General features: G+C 47.9%; 6 protein-coding genes across 7 annotated transcripts in view; 2 read left to right on the plus strand and 4 right to left on the minus strand.

Moving 5' to 3' along the window:
* Positions 1–765: 765 nt before the first annotated feature.
* On the minus strand, positions 766–1,495 carry TERG_05228 (uncharacterized protein; the record flags this gene model as incomplete). Its single annotated transcript, XM_003234587.2, has 3 exons — positions 766–1,029; positions 1,124–1,199; positions 1,272–1,495. The coding sequence occupies 3 exons, from the start codon at positions 1,493–1,495 to the stop codon at positions 766–768; spliced, it is 564 nt and encodes a 187-aa protein (XP_003234635.2).
* Positions 1,496–2,939: 1,444 nt separating this feature from the next.
* Positions 2,940–5,157, minus strand: TERG_05229 (uncharacterized protein; the record flags this gene model as incomplete). The annotated part of the gene is made up of 2 exons (XM_003234588.1): positions 2,940–4,769; positions 4,837–5,157. 2 exons carry the CDS (start codon positions 5,155–5,157, stop codon positions 2,940–2,942), a joined length of 2,151 nt encoding a protein of 716 aa, XP_003234636.1.
* A 1,414-nt stretch (positions 5,158–6,571) lies between these two features.
* On the plus strand, positions 6,572–7,000 carry TERG_12250 (uncharacterized protein; the record flags this gene model as incomplete). Its single annotated transcript, XM_047751236.1, has 1 exon — positions 6,572–7,000. The coding sequence occupies one exon, from the start codon at positions 6,572–6,574 to the stop codon at positions 6,998–7,000; it is 429 nt and encodes a 142-aa protein (XP_047606531.1).
* Positions 7,001–7,005: 5 nt separating this feature from the next.
* Positions 7,006–7,783, minus strand: TERG_05230 (uncharacterized protein; the record flags this gene model as incomplete). The annotated part of the gene is made up of 2 exons (XM_003234589.2): positions 7,006–7,607; positions 7,696–7,783. 2 exons carry the CDS (start codon positions 7,781–7,783, stop codon positions 7,006–7,008), a joined length of 690 nt encoding a protein of 229 aa, XP_003234637.1.
* Positions 7,784–9,158: 1,375 nt separating this feature from the next.
* TERG_05231 (uncharacterized protein) lies at positions 9,159–11,082 on the minus strand. 2 transcript variants are annotated; one of them, XM_003234590.2, is made up of 4 exons: positions 10,700–10,941; positions 10,598–10,619; positions 10,368–10,477; positions 9,399–10,217 (listed from the first exon to the last, which is right to left on the minus strand). In XM_003234590.2, exons 1-4 carry the CDS (start codon positions 10,794–10,796, stop codon positions 9,736–9,738), a joined length of 711 nt encoding a protein of 236 aa, XP_003234638.1. In that variant the 5' UTR covers positions 10,797–10,941; the 3' UTR covers positions 9,399–9,735. The 2 variants fall into 2 exon arrangements, with proteins under 2 accessions (XP_047606532.1, XP_003234638.1); XM_047749941.1 differs by having other exon boundaries at positions 9,159–10,217; positions 10,368–11,082.
* Positions 11,083–11,215: 133 nt separating this feature from the next.
* TERG_12251 (uncharacterized protein) overlaps positions 11,216–11,951 on the plus strand; it is a gene marked incomplete at both ends in the record, with an annotated part of 974 nt that continues 238 nt past the window's right edge. The window contains 3 exons of the mRNA XM_047751237.1: positions 11,216–11,228; positions 11,289–11,383; positions 11,467–11,949. Coding sequence (XP_047606533.1) covers positions 11,216–11,228; positions 11,289–11,383; positions 11,467–11,949 — 591 coding nt within the window. The remainder of the gene's footprint in view (positions 11,229–11,288; positions 11,384–11,466; positions 11,950–11,951) is intronic.

The following is an 11,951-nucleotide window of genomic DNA, read 5'->3' on the forward strand; positions in this document are numbered from 1 at the left end:
TACTGGCAGCTTCCTGAAGACGTTACGGCACAGATCCGCAAGCGATGGGATAACTCCATGGTTTCGAACCCTTCAAGCGTTGAGTCAGTGGCCCAGTTGGTTCAAGAAGTTCTTAAACCCGCTACCCTCGAGGTGATTCGAGAACGGAAGGAAGGAGGTGTCGCTGCGAAGGAAACGAAGACTCACTCAGTCTATCTCATCTACATCACACGCCCAAAGCCAGGGAAGGTGGTGAGCCTTGAGCCAACCAGCCTTGGATAGACTTGTCGACCGCCCAATTTCTCGGATGCCACATTATGAAAACGCCGACTTGCCGAAATGCCACTGTTTCCATTCCACCTTCCTAACTGTATGGAGTAACGCTACCATGCTCTGTGTATATATATCTCTAGCCAAGTAAGGCTTTCTCCGTGCTTGAAACTCAATTTGCTACCCCCTTATTCTATATCTATCTGTCTTCAGAAGACAAGTGAGAAATGGCAAGAAGGGAGAGTAAAAGAGAGAGGTTTGACACGACTAAGCCTCGGGCTAACTTGAAAGTTAACAGAGTAGTATCATAGCTAGGAGGATACGGTGGTACTCTAATATACGCAGGTGAGAACGGTGACATTTGGGCAATGGATTTTCAAAGGGCGTCTCCAGTATAACTAATGTACATATAGTTACTTCGTTGTGCCAGTTACTCTAACGTGTTCTGGTAACTACTTGGTCTTCTCCACTAGTTAACTAAAGCCTCCCAACCATGCCCTTGACTCCGACCCGTTTTTAGACTAAGGGGCGAAATCCTTTCGTGGCGAGTGCATCAAATTGGGCCTGAGTGATTGTTCCATTTTGAACAAGGCGCTGTAGAACTTGAGCGCAAAACCTCTGGCAGTTGTTGACGACGAAATCGAAACGGCGGCCTCTTGCGACTTCAATGCATAGACGGTCGAGGGTGTCGACATCAAGGTCGAGGCCGGAGGCCACCTCAACCGAGGCTCGAAGGGAAGCAGAAAAAGTCGGTACAATATTCATATCTTGGCGGTAGTCCTAAGGCTCACAATACCGTGGTATCTGATTAGAAAAGATGGCATTCAAAAACAAACAACTGGAACAATTGATAGGAGCAATAGTGGGTACACACGGTCATTCCGGTTCTGTACGATTCCTTGGTAACATGGAAAAGCCGGCCGCTTTTCGCGCCCTGCTCCTGAAGAAGACTACTAAGGTTAGAACCATTGAACTTGTGTGCCTGTGCCGTCGCTAAGGTATGTAGTAAGGTTCAAACTTACAGCCCCCAGTGCGCAGTATTCTCAGGGAAGAAGCGGGACTGCTTGTAGCAGACCAACGTAAGGGTTTTGGGCATGGTGACTTGGAGGTAACTCTTGAGCTTGATGTTGATTGTGGAAGTTCTTGGAGAATTGGATGTCTTGATGAAGTTGACTGTGTTCTGTGCAAGGAAACAGAGAATGGTGAGAGCATCTTTAGCTATATATATACCCTTTTCTCCCTCCATGCTGGTGTTGGGGGCGGGCGCGTATGATGGAAGCTGATACAATCAATCCTGTGTTTGCATGAACAAATATACATAAGCGGATATTCAACGCTGGGCGCTTAGCTTCATGCTCTGCCCAGCCTTCCCGGTGTCTCAGGCCAGTTTCCTGTCCGGGCAAACAATGCAGGTGACAAGACGCCTATTGGAGCCGGAACCGCCAGGGAACTTGTATCTCCGCTGGTATAAACGCATGAACTTGTGGTATGGGGGGCGGTTATGCTATGGTGGGCCATGGTCAGGGGGATAGTAAGTCACAGGTGATGTTCGTTGCTAGATCCTCCAATGGATGTTCTGGCTTCTTGGGTTTGCTCTGTTTCAACCCCGGGGCTGGCGGCAAGGCCAAAGAGCCAATACAATCGGGCGAGCCCAATACCTTTTTCTGTCGGGAGCCTGAGACGCATTGATCCCAGGTAATTAATTAGCTACCTCCGAACGTCTTCACCTAATGAGGCAGCCTAGGTGCCTTCGCTTCAGAGAGCACAAGCCCTTGAATGTAAAGAACTAGTCAAAAGCTCTTTTTGATCCCCCGTCCTACATCAGCTGTCTGGTCCAGCTTGCACCATTTCCTAATTAAGAGTTTTGTGGCTCCTATAAAACTAGAGCTAGCTAGATTAACTGGTGAATTATATGGTGACTAACACGTACCGATTAACTTGAACCCTCAGCCTGCTTTGATACTAAATCCTCAAGTGAAGGATCAGGCGATTAACTCCAGGGCGAGGTTAAAGTAACAACGTAAAAAGGTCTGAATAACTTCAATTTATTTCCTTTGCTTTTTTTTTTCTTTTCTTTCTTTTCCTAAAGGGAGCCAACTGGCCATCCGAGCGCAGTTAACTTTGGTATCTCGGTAAACAAAAGCGAGAGAAAGGTTGCAAGGGGAAGAGAACCAAATGATGTAATATATCTCCATAACCTGTATGTGGAAAGTGAAGAGAAAATTCAGCCAACTTCCAAAGGCCGACAATTGTCCAAATAGGGGAAGCCATGGGAATGGGGGTTTTAATTAATATTAGAAATTAAGTTAGTATAGGTAAATTATGCAGAATGCGATAATCATAATAGAAAAGGTATCACGGTGCTTGGAGTACCAAGGAATGGAAGTAAAGAAAATTGAGAGAAATGCAAGGAATAGAAAATAGCCAAAGAGAGCAAAAACTGCAAGAAGCAAAAGGAGAGCCTTGATAAAAATAGCCCAGTCGAGCGCCTTGGATGGAAATATGTAGTACGAACGTTTTTAACAAAATCCAAAAGTCCATCCCTGCCTAGCCCACATATATCATTGACGAGTCGAAGAGAAAAGAGAAAAGGAAGAAGGATGATGGCCGCGAGAAATTCACCAGGTAGCCAAATCTCCAGTGTATGGTATCATTGAGCAAGAGAAAAGAGAACACATAAAGCACCAATGTTATACAGGTGGAAAAATGGCTGTGCGGTAAAAGTCATTTGGGGTTTGGTTAGTGAAGGTGTATGTCCGTGCTCGTTGCGGTGGTAGTTGCTGTGCAGCCACCTTCATGACTTCGTTTTGTTGGGGAAACTCTTGGATATAGAACTCTGTGTTTGGCTTACCAGCAGAGTTATAAGCTTGTCTAGACTCTGAGACAGGCGAGTTTGGGCCAGTTGTGGATTGTGTAGATGACTGTTGACCCCGACCTTGCCATTCCTCAGTGGGGGCGGGCTCCTCTACGTGTTCACTCTGTACCTGATCGTCATATGCAATGGGGGAAATGTGTGTTGGTCGAGGCATATGAATAACATTGAGAGATGCCTCAGCCTCAGATGAGCTTAGTGGATGCTGTTGTTGCTGTTGCCCACAACCCGGAATAAGTTCGTTGAACGTGGTGAAGTTGGGAGGCGCTGACATAGGCTCTGTGAATTGCTGGAATGACTGAGGATGGGACATTCCAACCATTACAAATGGCGGTGGTTGTCTCTTTGACTCCTGGCTTTCATCAAAGGTCATTGACTGGGACGTTGGGAAGGAATGGGAGTACCCCATCTCCTCCTGTGGGGAGAGGCAGTAATGGTTGTCAATTGGTGTTGGTGGGAGGAGATACTGCATCTCATCGGGTGTCATGGGAGTGGCTGGGGGTATAGAAGAGGTGGTTGATGGAGGCACAGCCAAGTCTGTGTTGGATAGAGCATGTGCCTTCCCTTCCAAAGAGTAGGGGAAAGGCGACCTGGGGGAACCAGAGATCTTTCTCATTCCACCGAATCTAGGGCTCAGCTCGGCAAGCTGCGACGACTTTCGCACTCCACTCCAGGCAGCGCTGGACACCCTTCGGGTTGGTGATCCTGAGACAGGACCGCCGACGGGACGGCCGAAGCCTGAGGTTCCAATGGCAGCAGGGCGTGGGCGCTTTCTTCGCGCGGCAAGGCCAATTGCATTATCGGATGTTGAGATGTGAAGTCGAGGTAGTTGTCGTCCTTCAGAATGGGTTGATTCAGGGTCCGAGTTGGGGCCGCTGCTAGGAGAGATATCTCCCTGCTCCATCGACAGGGAAACCTGTCGCTGGTTGACAATACTCTGCGAAGAGTATAGTGGTAACTCTGATGGCATAAAAGATTGTGTGAATGCTGTAGTAGTTGGCTGAACTTGACAAGAGAGATCTTCCGGCGAGCTGTTGTTACACAAGAGCTCAGTATATGGCTGGCTGACAAGGCCGCTAGAATCCGGGGACCAGTAACCATTGGAGTCGATCTCCATAACGGGAGCTGCAGTTGAAACTGTATGTGCATCCGCAGAGCCAACATTAACTCCAATCTGAGGAACGCCAGTTGAAGCCCACTGCTGGAAATGACTGTTGGTTTCGGGCTGGGAAAAGGAGGGCTGAACAGTGTTGTTGTGCACAGTAGTCATAGTCCCAGGCATCTCCTGGTTGTCCTTTAGAGGGGGGCTAGGGATCGTTTTGGCTGGCTCTGAGCTTGGGATTTCCACTTGCGCTTCTGTACGGTGTCCAACAATCTCAAACTTAGGTTCTGGTTTCTCATCCGCAGGAGTTTGCAACCCATGATCTTCTTGCTCACTACAACTTGAAGAGGCTCCATGAGTGTCTGTGGGCGTGGACATCGAGCTCTTTTGGTCCTGCTCTAACTTTTGTTGTTCATCAGAGCTCTCTGAGGATTGTTTGCTCTCTGCTTCCTCGGCTGCAATGGCTTTCTCTTTGGCTTGCATCTTCTCGAATTCTTCTTGTCGTTTCTGCTGCTTGGCCTTTGCTCTTCGGTTTTGGAACCAGTTCTATTCCCAAGTTAGTACATAGCTTTGAATGGTACATTTTCATATATGGGATGAGACTCTATCATACCGCAACTCTAGGTAAGGTTAAGCTTGTCTGTAGGGCCAATTGCCGTTTCGTATTGCTGTTGGGCTTTGGATGAGCTTGGAACTGTGACTCTAAAATCTCAACCTGTTCCTTCGTCAAACGGGGCCGTGACAGATTCTCCACATATTCCTCATATTCCTCGATGGCACCGGTTGTGTAGAAGCCATGAATATCATTCTGGTGGTAAGGAATGTAGCATTGATCCATTGGCTGGTCATAGGGATGGTGTGAGACGGGCATGCCATAACCCATAGGCTGATCCATCGGCATCGCGTATTGGAACGGGGTCTGGAGGTAGTTCATGGTTGCCGGTTCCAGGATCGGTAGTCGGTAGGGAGTAGAACGTTGTTTTGGAAGGGCAAGCGTCCCTCCAGTTAAAACGAAAAACAAAAAGACAATAATACCCAAAAAAAAAAAAAAAAAAAAAAAAAAAAAAAAAAAAAAAAAAAAAAAAAAAAAAAAAATATGAGAAGGGGAAAGAGATTGAAAAGTTGAGTGCTGTTGACGTGATGAGTTGATGCTGTTGAATGAGAGTAATAGGTAGCTGTTCTGTAGCTAGATCCTGCAAGGGTGTTTGTTGGTGGTGGGTGGTGTAATTAAGGAGTTTTTAAGGAACGACGAGATAGAATCAGAGATGGAGATAAAAACAAAAATGAAAAATAAAAAAGGACTGATGGTGATCTTAATACTAAAAGAAAGGTCGGATAATGAACGACGGGCTCCCACGCAGACGGCTGGCTGTCGAAGAACAACAGGTTGACGAGAGATGGGGCGACGAGGAGAGAAGAAGTAAGCCAGACCTCGCCGTCGGCGCAAGGGGGCGTTCAGCGGACAGCAGGGGCGGCTCCATCACACAAGCCGCGTACCAAGGTCTGGTGTATTGTAATAACGGTGCCTGGGCGGACGTGTAACATCAGGTACGGCTAAGAATGGTGCCCCTTTTTCCGCCGAATGGCTGAGCAACCACAGGGAGCCCACCAATCCACCAGTCCGCACCCCGCTGGGAAGATCCACTTCATCACAGTTCTGCGCTGGGGCTTCTGCAGCATCAGAGCAAGCCTGCTGTGCCAAGCAGCTTTAGGGTCAGGGATCTGTTGGCACAACCCCAGATAAACCTCTAAGGGCAGGTCTAAGGGACTTCGTTGATACCGTCGGTACAGCAAGGTAAAAGGCTCCAACAGATGTTTAGGCGAAAAAGTAAACGAGCCAGCCTAAAGTGGCAAGCAGATATCCCTGTTGGCCATATTTTAGGTTACCCTTTTTTCTTGCGACTAAAGATGCAGACTAACGGTGTTGAGCGTTAAAAAAGAGAGTCATAGCAAACCCTGCTGGCGATGACGGTAGTGCTTCGTATGCTATGGAGCTGTGACAAATACCTTTGGCCATGGGTGAGAAGGGACGGGAACGATGGCCGAGGTATCTGTACGGAGTAAGGTGTTAACTTGGCAACAGGCAACAAGTAACCCTTTCGTGTGATACGCAGCCCTCTTAGGTCATGGATTGCTTCATCTCTCCACGCTAATATCGGGGGGAACCGATCGCCAAGGGTGACGAGAAATGCGAGGTGAAAAAAAAAGGGATTGAGAGGGAGGAAGCAGAAGAAAAAGGAACAAAAAGAGAGAGAGGGAGGGAGGGAAAAAGGAAAGAAAAGAGAAAGAGAAAATGAAAAAGGGAAGGAAAAAGAAAAAAACAAAGTTGGAACCCAGTTGAAAGGGCGATGCCAGAGCGCAGATTTCCCACCAAGACAAAAGTGATCGAGATAGCATCGTGCATTGTATTGTGCATATACAAAAGAGGAGATACGGAGGATTCCGCTGCTTGTCTTGGGGGGCGGAGTCACTCTCTCGAATTGAGGCACAGAAAGTGTGCAGGGCATTTCAAAAAGCACACCAAGCTGCAGGCTCGGTCACACTTCGAATTCCGGGCTGTTCCTGCATTCAAAGTAAGCTCGTACGCCATCCACCTGGGAGCGTCTCCTGTCTGCGTATACCAGTGCTTCGTAACCTCCCTGAACCTGGATCTAGCCGGCTGTTCTCTTTACAGAGTCTCACAACGGGTCCAGTTGACCTTTGCTCTCCCACTCTCGTTCTCTGCCCTGCTGACTCCGCAAAAACTAAAGACGAAGAGAGAAGAAGAAAAAAGGTGACTGATCTAAACCCACTCGCCTGCCTTGAGGGAGGGGACGCTTGGAACAGGTCTGGAGGCCTGGCCACTCTCTCTGTTATTCTCTGTTTCGCGGTCTCTCATCATCATCATCTTCTTCTTTTTTTCTCCTCGGTCGCCATCGAGTGCTATTTTATTTGGTGCAGCTCCCTCGCTTTTGAGCTGTCTCTTCTTGTCTGGGGCAAGCAATCCTTGATGGGCCAGTTCCCTGCCAATTGGGCTACGGGAGGCCCCTTTTGACCCGTAGACTCCATCTTCAAGCCAGGGGCGGATTACTCCGTGTGTTATTGGACAGGGAGATTTGCGCTTGTGGGACGATCGTTGGCAGGGTTGGTACCCATGAACTTGGGATTTCAAAAGTCTTGTTGCCTGTTGTGCTGGGCACTGTGCCGTGTACGCTATGTACCCGCTGCAGGTTGGATATCGGGCGAGTGGTGGTGCACCCGTCCTGGCCATCTTTTGCTTATTCGTCCTGCGCATCTTGCTGGTGATGTCTGCTGCTGCTGGTGTTTTTGTTTCCTCGTCGTCATTTTTGCTTCTTTCGTCGATGTTTTTGCTTTTCCCAAAAGGGTACATCATGTGATTATTGACTAATTAATTACATAAGCCGTATTGAAATATTAGGTACATGCCTCGTATTTTATACTCAAATACCAAACTCTTTTTACCGGGTAATACCTAATTCTATTTCGTCCCTTTGGGACAGATCAGAAGTTATTTCGGACTTCGGGATTCTCAGACTGCAGCGGAAGATGATATCTCGCATTTTGCGCACCCAGCAACGCGAGAGAAGAGGACTCGCTGATGGCGGGAGCTGCATCCTAGGTGAGAGAATGTCCTGATTTCGTGTCTCTCGAGTGGGTGTCCCGACTTTTGCCCCAAAGTTACACTCTGCGGAACGACACAATGGCGAACTCAACAGCAGCCTATCTCCCGGCATATGCAGACTACATAAAAAAGAAACTGATAGGGATGAGGGAGAAAAAAAAAGAAATGATACCTTCTTTAAGGTCCTGTAACCAGAGAGCGACGCTCAGGGGCTTGTTCTCTTTTCTTACGCATCACTCTCTTTTTCTCTCCATGGGAGCGGAAAACATGGAGGAGAATATGCGCAAGCTGTCGATCTCCATGTCTGCAGAAGAAGAGCTTGCACCTACATACAAAAAAGATACCACGCATCCGTATAGTGTATATACATACCATCTGTCTCTTGCCATGCACCTTGATGGATGATATTCAGCGCAGGACGATGATCAGAGAAGGCGAGAGAAAGCCGAAGGTAGCGAATGGGGGGCTTTTCTTCAAGCCTCTTTCGCAACTGAAGAGCTATCGAGGCGTGCTAGATCGCCAAACCAGGGTATATCATGATATTATATCATGGCAGGTACCGCCATATGTGAATCTTGGGAACGTCAAGAGCTATGGATGACTCTCTTTCTCTGGATGGACGACACAGAATGCACACAGCAACTGCAACTAGACCTTCTTTAGCAACTTGAAATTCTCCGGTGATGATCCGATCAACACACCAGAACCAAACTGCCTCCCACTCCCACACTCCCACACTTTTATACGCCAAGCCATGTGAGTGATCAGCTTCACGGCACAAAACCTAGTTTGCATACTATTCATTTATGCTCCGCCGGGGGAATAGATCGGGAAGACACTAGAAAACCACATCAATGGGATGTGACGAAATGGACTTCGCCAGTTCCTGCCCCTTGGGAAGTCTCATGCAGGTGTCACTTTGTCGGTCCTGTGGCTGTCGATCTCTTCTTTTTGCCATCTATACTGGAGATGTGTATAACTCCCCCGTATACTCCGTACAGAGCACTAACAACTTATGTGTGTGTGGAGCATTTCCGCAGTCGAAGAGATGAAGAGACGAAGAAGGGATCATAGCACACATTTTCCATCAGTATGCATGCGAGAAAAGTGGTGGCTGGCTTTAGAGTCACACGACGATGTGTCTGTAATGCAGATGCAGGATTGATGGGGCTACCTTTCCCTCTCTCTCCCCCTGCTCACTCCTTGTCTATCATACAGAGAGTACTCCATACGTATGTACGTATATATATATATATATATATATATATGTACGTGGGTGCAATATAGATGACCTGCAGATATATGAGACACAGGGCAAAAGGTCGGGCGTCTCAGTTCTGTTGTACCCTTGCCACAGCAATTAAGGCGTACGCGGAATTCCATCACATCGGTTTTGCGTGACGAGGGAATGTACGCTAGCTAGCACGACGCTCAACTGGTCTTTTGCTTTTTTGTTTCTAGCACGATACAGACTGGCTCCGCATCACAGGCGACTTACCCCAAGCCCTTAAAAAGGTGAAATTTGTGCAGGTACAGAGCAGTAGGGGAAGATGAGGTCGAGACCTCAAGGCGTGACGTATCCGGTATGGGCTTGTATACTGGGCTACAGGATTCAGGCACTCTATTCTATCCTAGTCTCTTGGTTTAAATTCGGCCGTGCATGACACCTTTCCCAAGAACCGCATAGCCTTAGTGCAAGCAAACTAGTCTATCAAAACGGCGTGGATATAAAACAAAGTGTTGATCTCACTAACAAGCAACAAACACTGAGAGAGCCAACGCAAGGCAGATGTTCATGTCAGCCAAGCTAGAGGGTGTGAAGGGAATTATGTCAGTCGTCGGTACCTGGTCTAACCCTATCTCCAGGACCCCTGTCGAAGCGGCTAAGCGCTATTGAAGTGTATCCCAAACTTCTATCTCAACCTTGCCATCGGCGAACTTCTTGAGTGAGGCACTGTCAAGATCTTTGATGATCCAATCCGCCCCAGCCTCCTTCAGCTCTTCGACCACATGTGTTGTGGCGAGCGCGAGAACCTTAAACCCAGCGGCCTTTCCAGCGCGGACACCGGATGGAGCATCTTCAATCACGAGCATCGAATCACTATGTTCCAAGCCAAGCCGAGAACGACCTAGCAGGTAACAGGAAGGATCTGGTTTGCCAACATGCACATCCTCTGCAACAACGAGGTACTTTGGGTGTGCTAGCTGCAGGACGCCGAGCCAGCCGGTAATCAACGCATTGCTGCCAGACGTCACGACCGCCCACGGCGCTCCGGCCTCTTCTAACGATGTGAGGATCTGTCGAGCGCCGGGTATCTCAGTGGCATCGTTACCAAGGTCTTTTGGGATTCGTCCTTCGATCATGCTAACGTCTGTGGATTACGCCATAGTCAGACACTGACTTTCCGTGTTCTACCGACTTTCTTCTTCTCTTTCCCCCCCTCCTCTTTTCCGCTCCCCTACGGGTATATCAAATGGGGGGGGGGAAGACTGCGGTTAAGTGCTGGTGCGAAAAGACTCACATTCCCAAGTAGCCTTCTCAGGCGCAAGAATCTTAAGCATGTCAATGCTTCTCCTGCCGTGGGAGGTTTGCAAGATCACTTTCGGGTCAACTCCGATCTCTTTTCCTATTCTTCCAGACCATAGTCTTAGATAAGGGAACGATCAAATAGAACAACAATGACTATGCATGTTGGGGTAAGGCGTGCGTTTATCCCTCATGAAGTGCGGGATGTGGCAGCGCTAGACTCACATATGCCAATGTTTCACAACCGCTAGAAACGCATGATTAGCTTGGGGGGGAAATGCACATTTGACGTGAGGGGAAGGACTGCATGATGCAAAGGCGGCTCACCGGCAGTAGAATCGACAATTGTTCCATCGAAGTCGAAGAGCAATCCATCGAAGGTAAGTGACATGCGAGGTCCGCTGAACGACCCCGTTGAGCCCATCCCGACTCTCCGAAAATTGGAGTAAGCTTTCTCAAAACGGTAAATATAACGCAATTGCAGTTTAAACAAGATGAGCCTGGATATTTTTCATGCAATCCTCAATCTCTTCTGTTTCGACTTTGCCAGTTTGTCTCTTTCTCCCCGCCATCGGGGAAGACTTTTATATAAGTAAAAATCCTACCCTGCATGACTCTTTCCTCTGATTGGTCAATGTGATGACTCATCGAGATAACAGCTGCTTAGTCATGTTCTTATCTTATCGACGTCGCCAAGACTTTCTAATCAGCAAAATCTTGGCTAAGCTTTGACCCACATTAAAATATTTTTTTTTATTTTTTATCTTTTTTCCTGCGGTGAAAAAAAGAGGAGGAGAAGAAGGAGAAGAATTCGAGCAAGTCCTGTAGGGAGATATAGACAATATGGTAAAGCTAGGTGAGTACACACCCTTGTGATGGCTGTATTTTGCGCTCCGATTTCTCATTGTGCGTTTAGGGAAGTCATCGAAGCGGACGCCCGTTCGGCTACGGCATAAGATTGAAAAAGCCAGTGCCGCAAAGCAGAGAAAAGACCGAAAACTCGCCAAAAAGGTTTGCGATTCTCATTGAATAAGTCTTTGGTCATTACGGCCGAGCTTTGAGAATATGATGCTAACTTGGTGGATGTCAATCAGAATCCTCAATGGCGCTCAAAACTCAAGAAGGATCCTGGCATTCCAAATTTATTCCCATATAAAGATAGACTCCTACAGGAGATCGAAGAGAAGAGGAGGTTAAAGGCTGAAGAAGCACAGAAACTGCGCGAGGAGGCGAAGCTACGACGCCAGGCACAAAACGCAGAGGAAGCTGGAGATGTTGATATAACGGAAAATGCCGATCTTATCGACGATGAGGACGACGAACTGATAGAGAGTGACGACGATGATATGGAGGTTGAAGGAGAGGAGTCCAACCCTATGGCTGCACTTTTAGCCTCTGCAAAGGCTCGCGCAGCCGAGTATGAGGATCAGCACGGAGACGAGGACATGGTGGATGACGAGGAAGACGGTGGGGTGACGTTTGAAGACACGGTGATACCCACGACAAAAGAAAGCTCACGTCGAGCATTCGATAAAGCCTTCAAGGAAGTTATTGACAGAGCGGATGTGATACTTTATGT

The sequence above is a fragment of the Trichophyton rubrum genome (genome assembly GCF_000151425.1).
Source record: "Trichophyton rubrum CBS 118892 genomic scaffold supercont2.5, whole genome shotgun sequence".
Lineage (NCBI taxonomy): Eukaryota > Fungi > Ascomycota > Eurotiomycetes > Onygenales > Arthrodermataceae > Trichophyton > Trichophyton rubrum.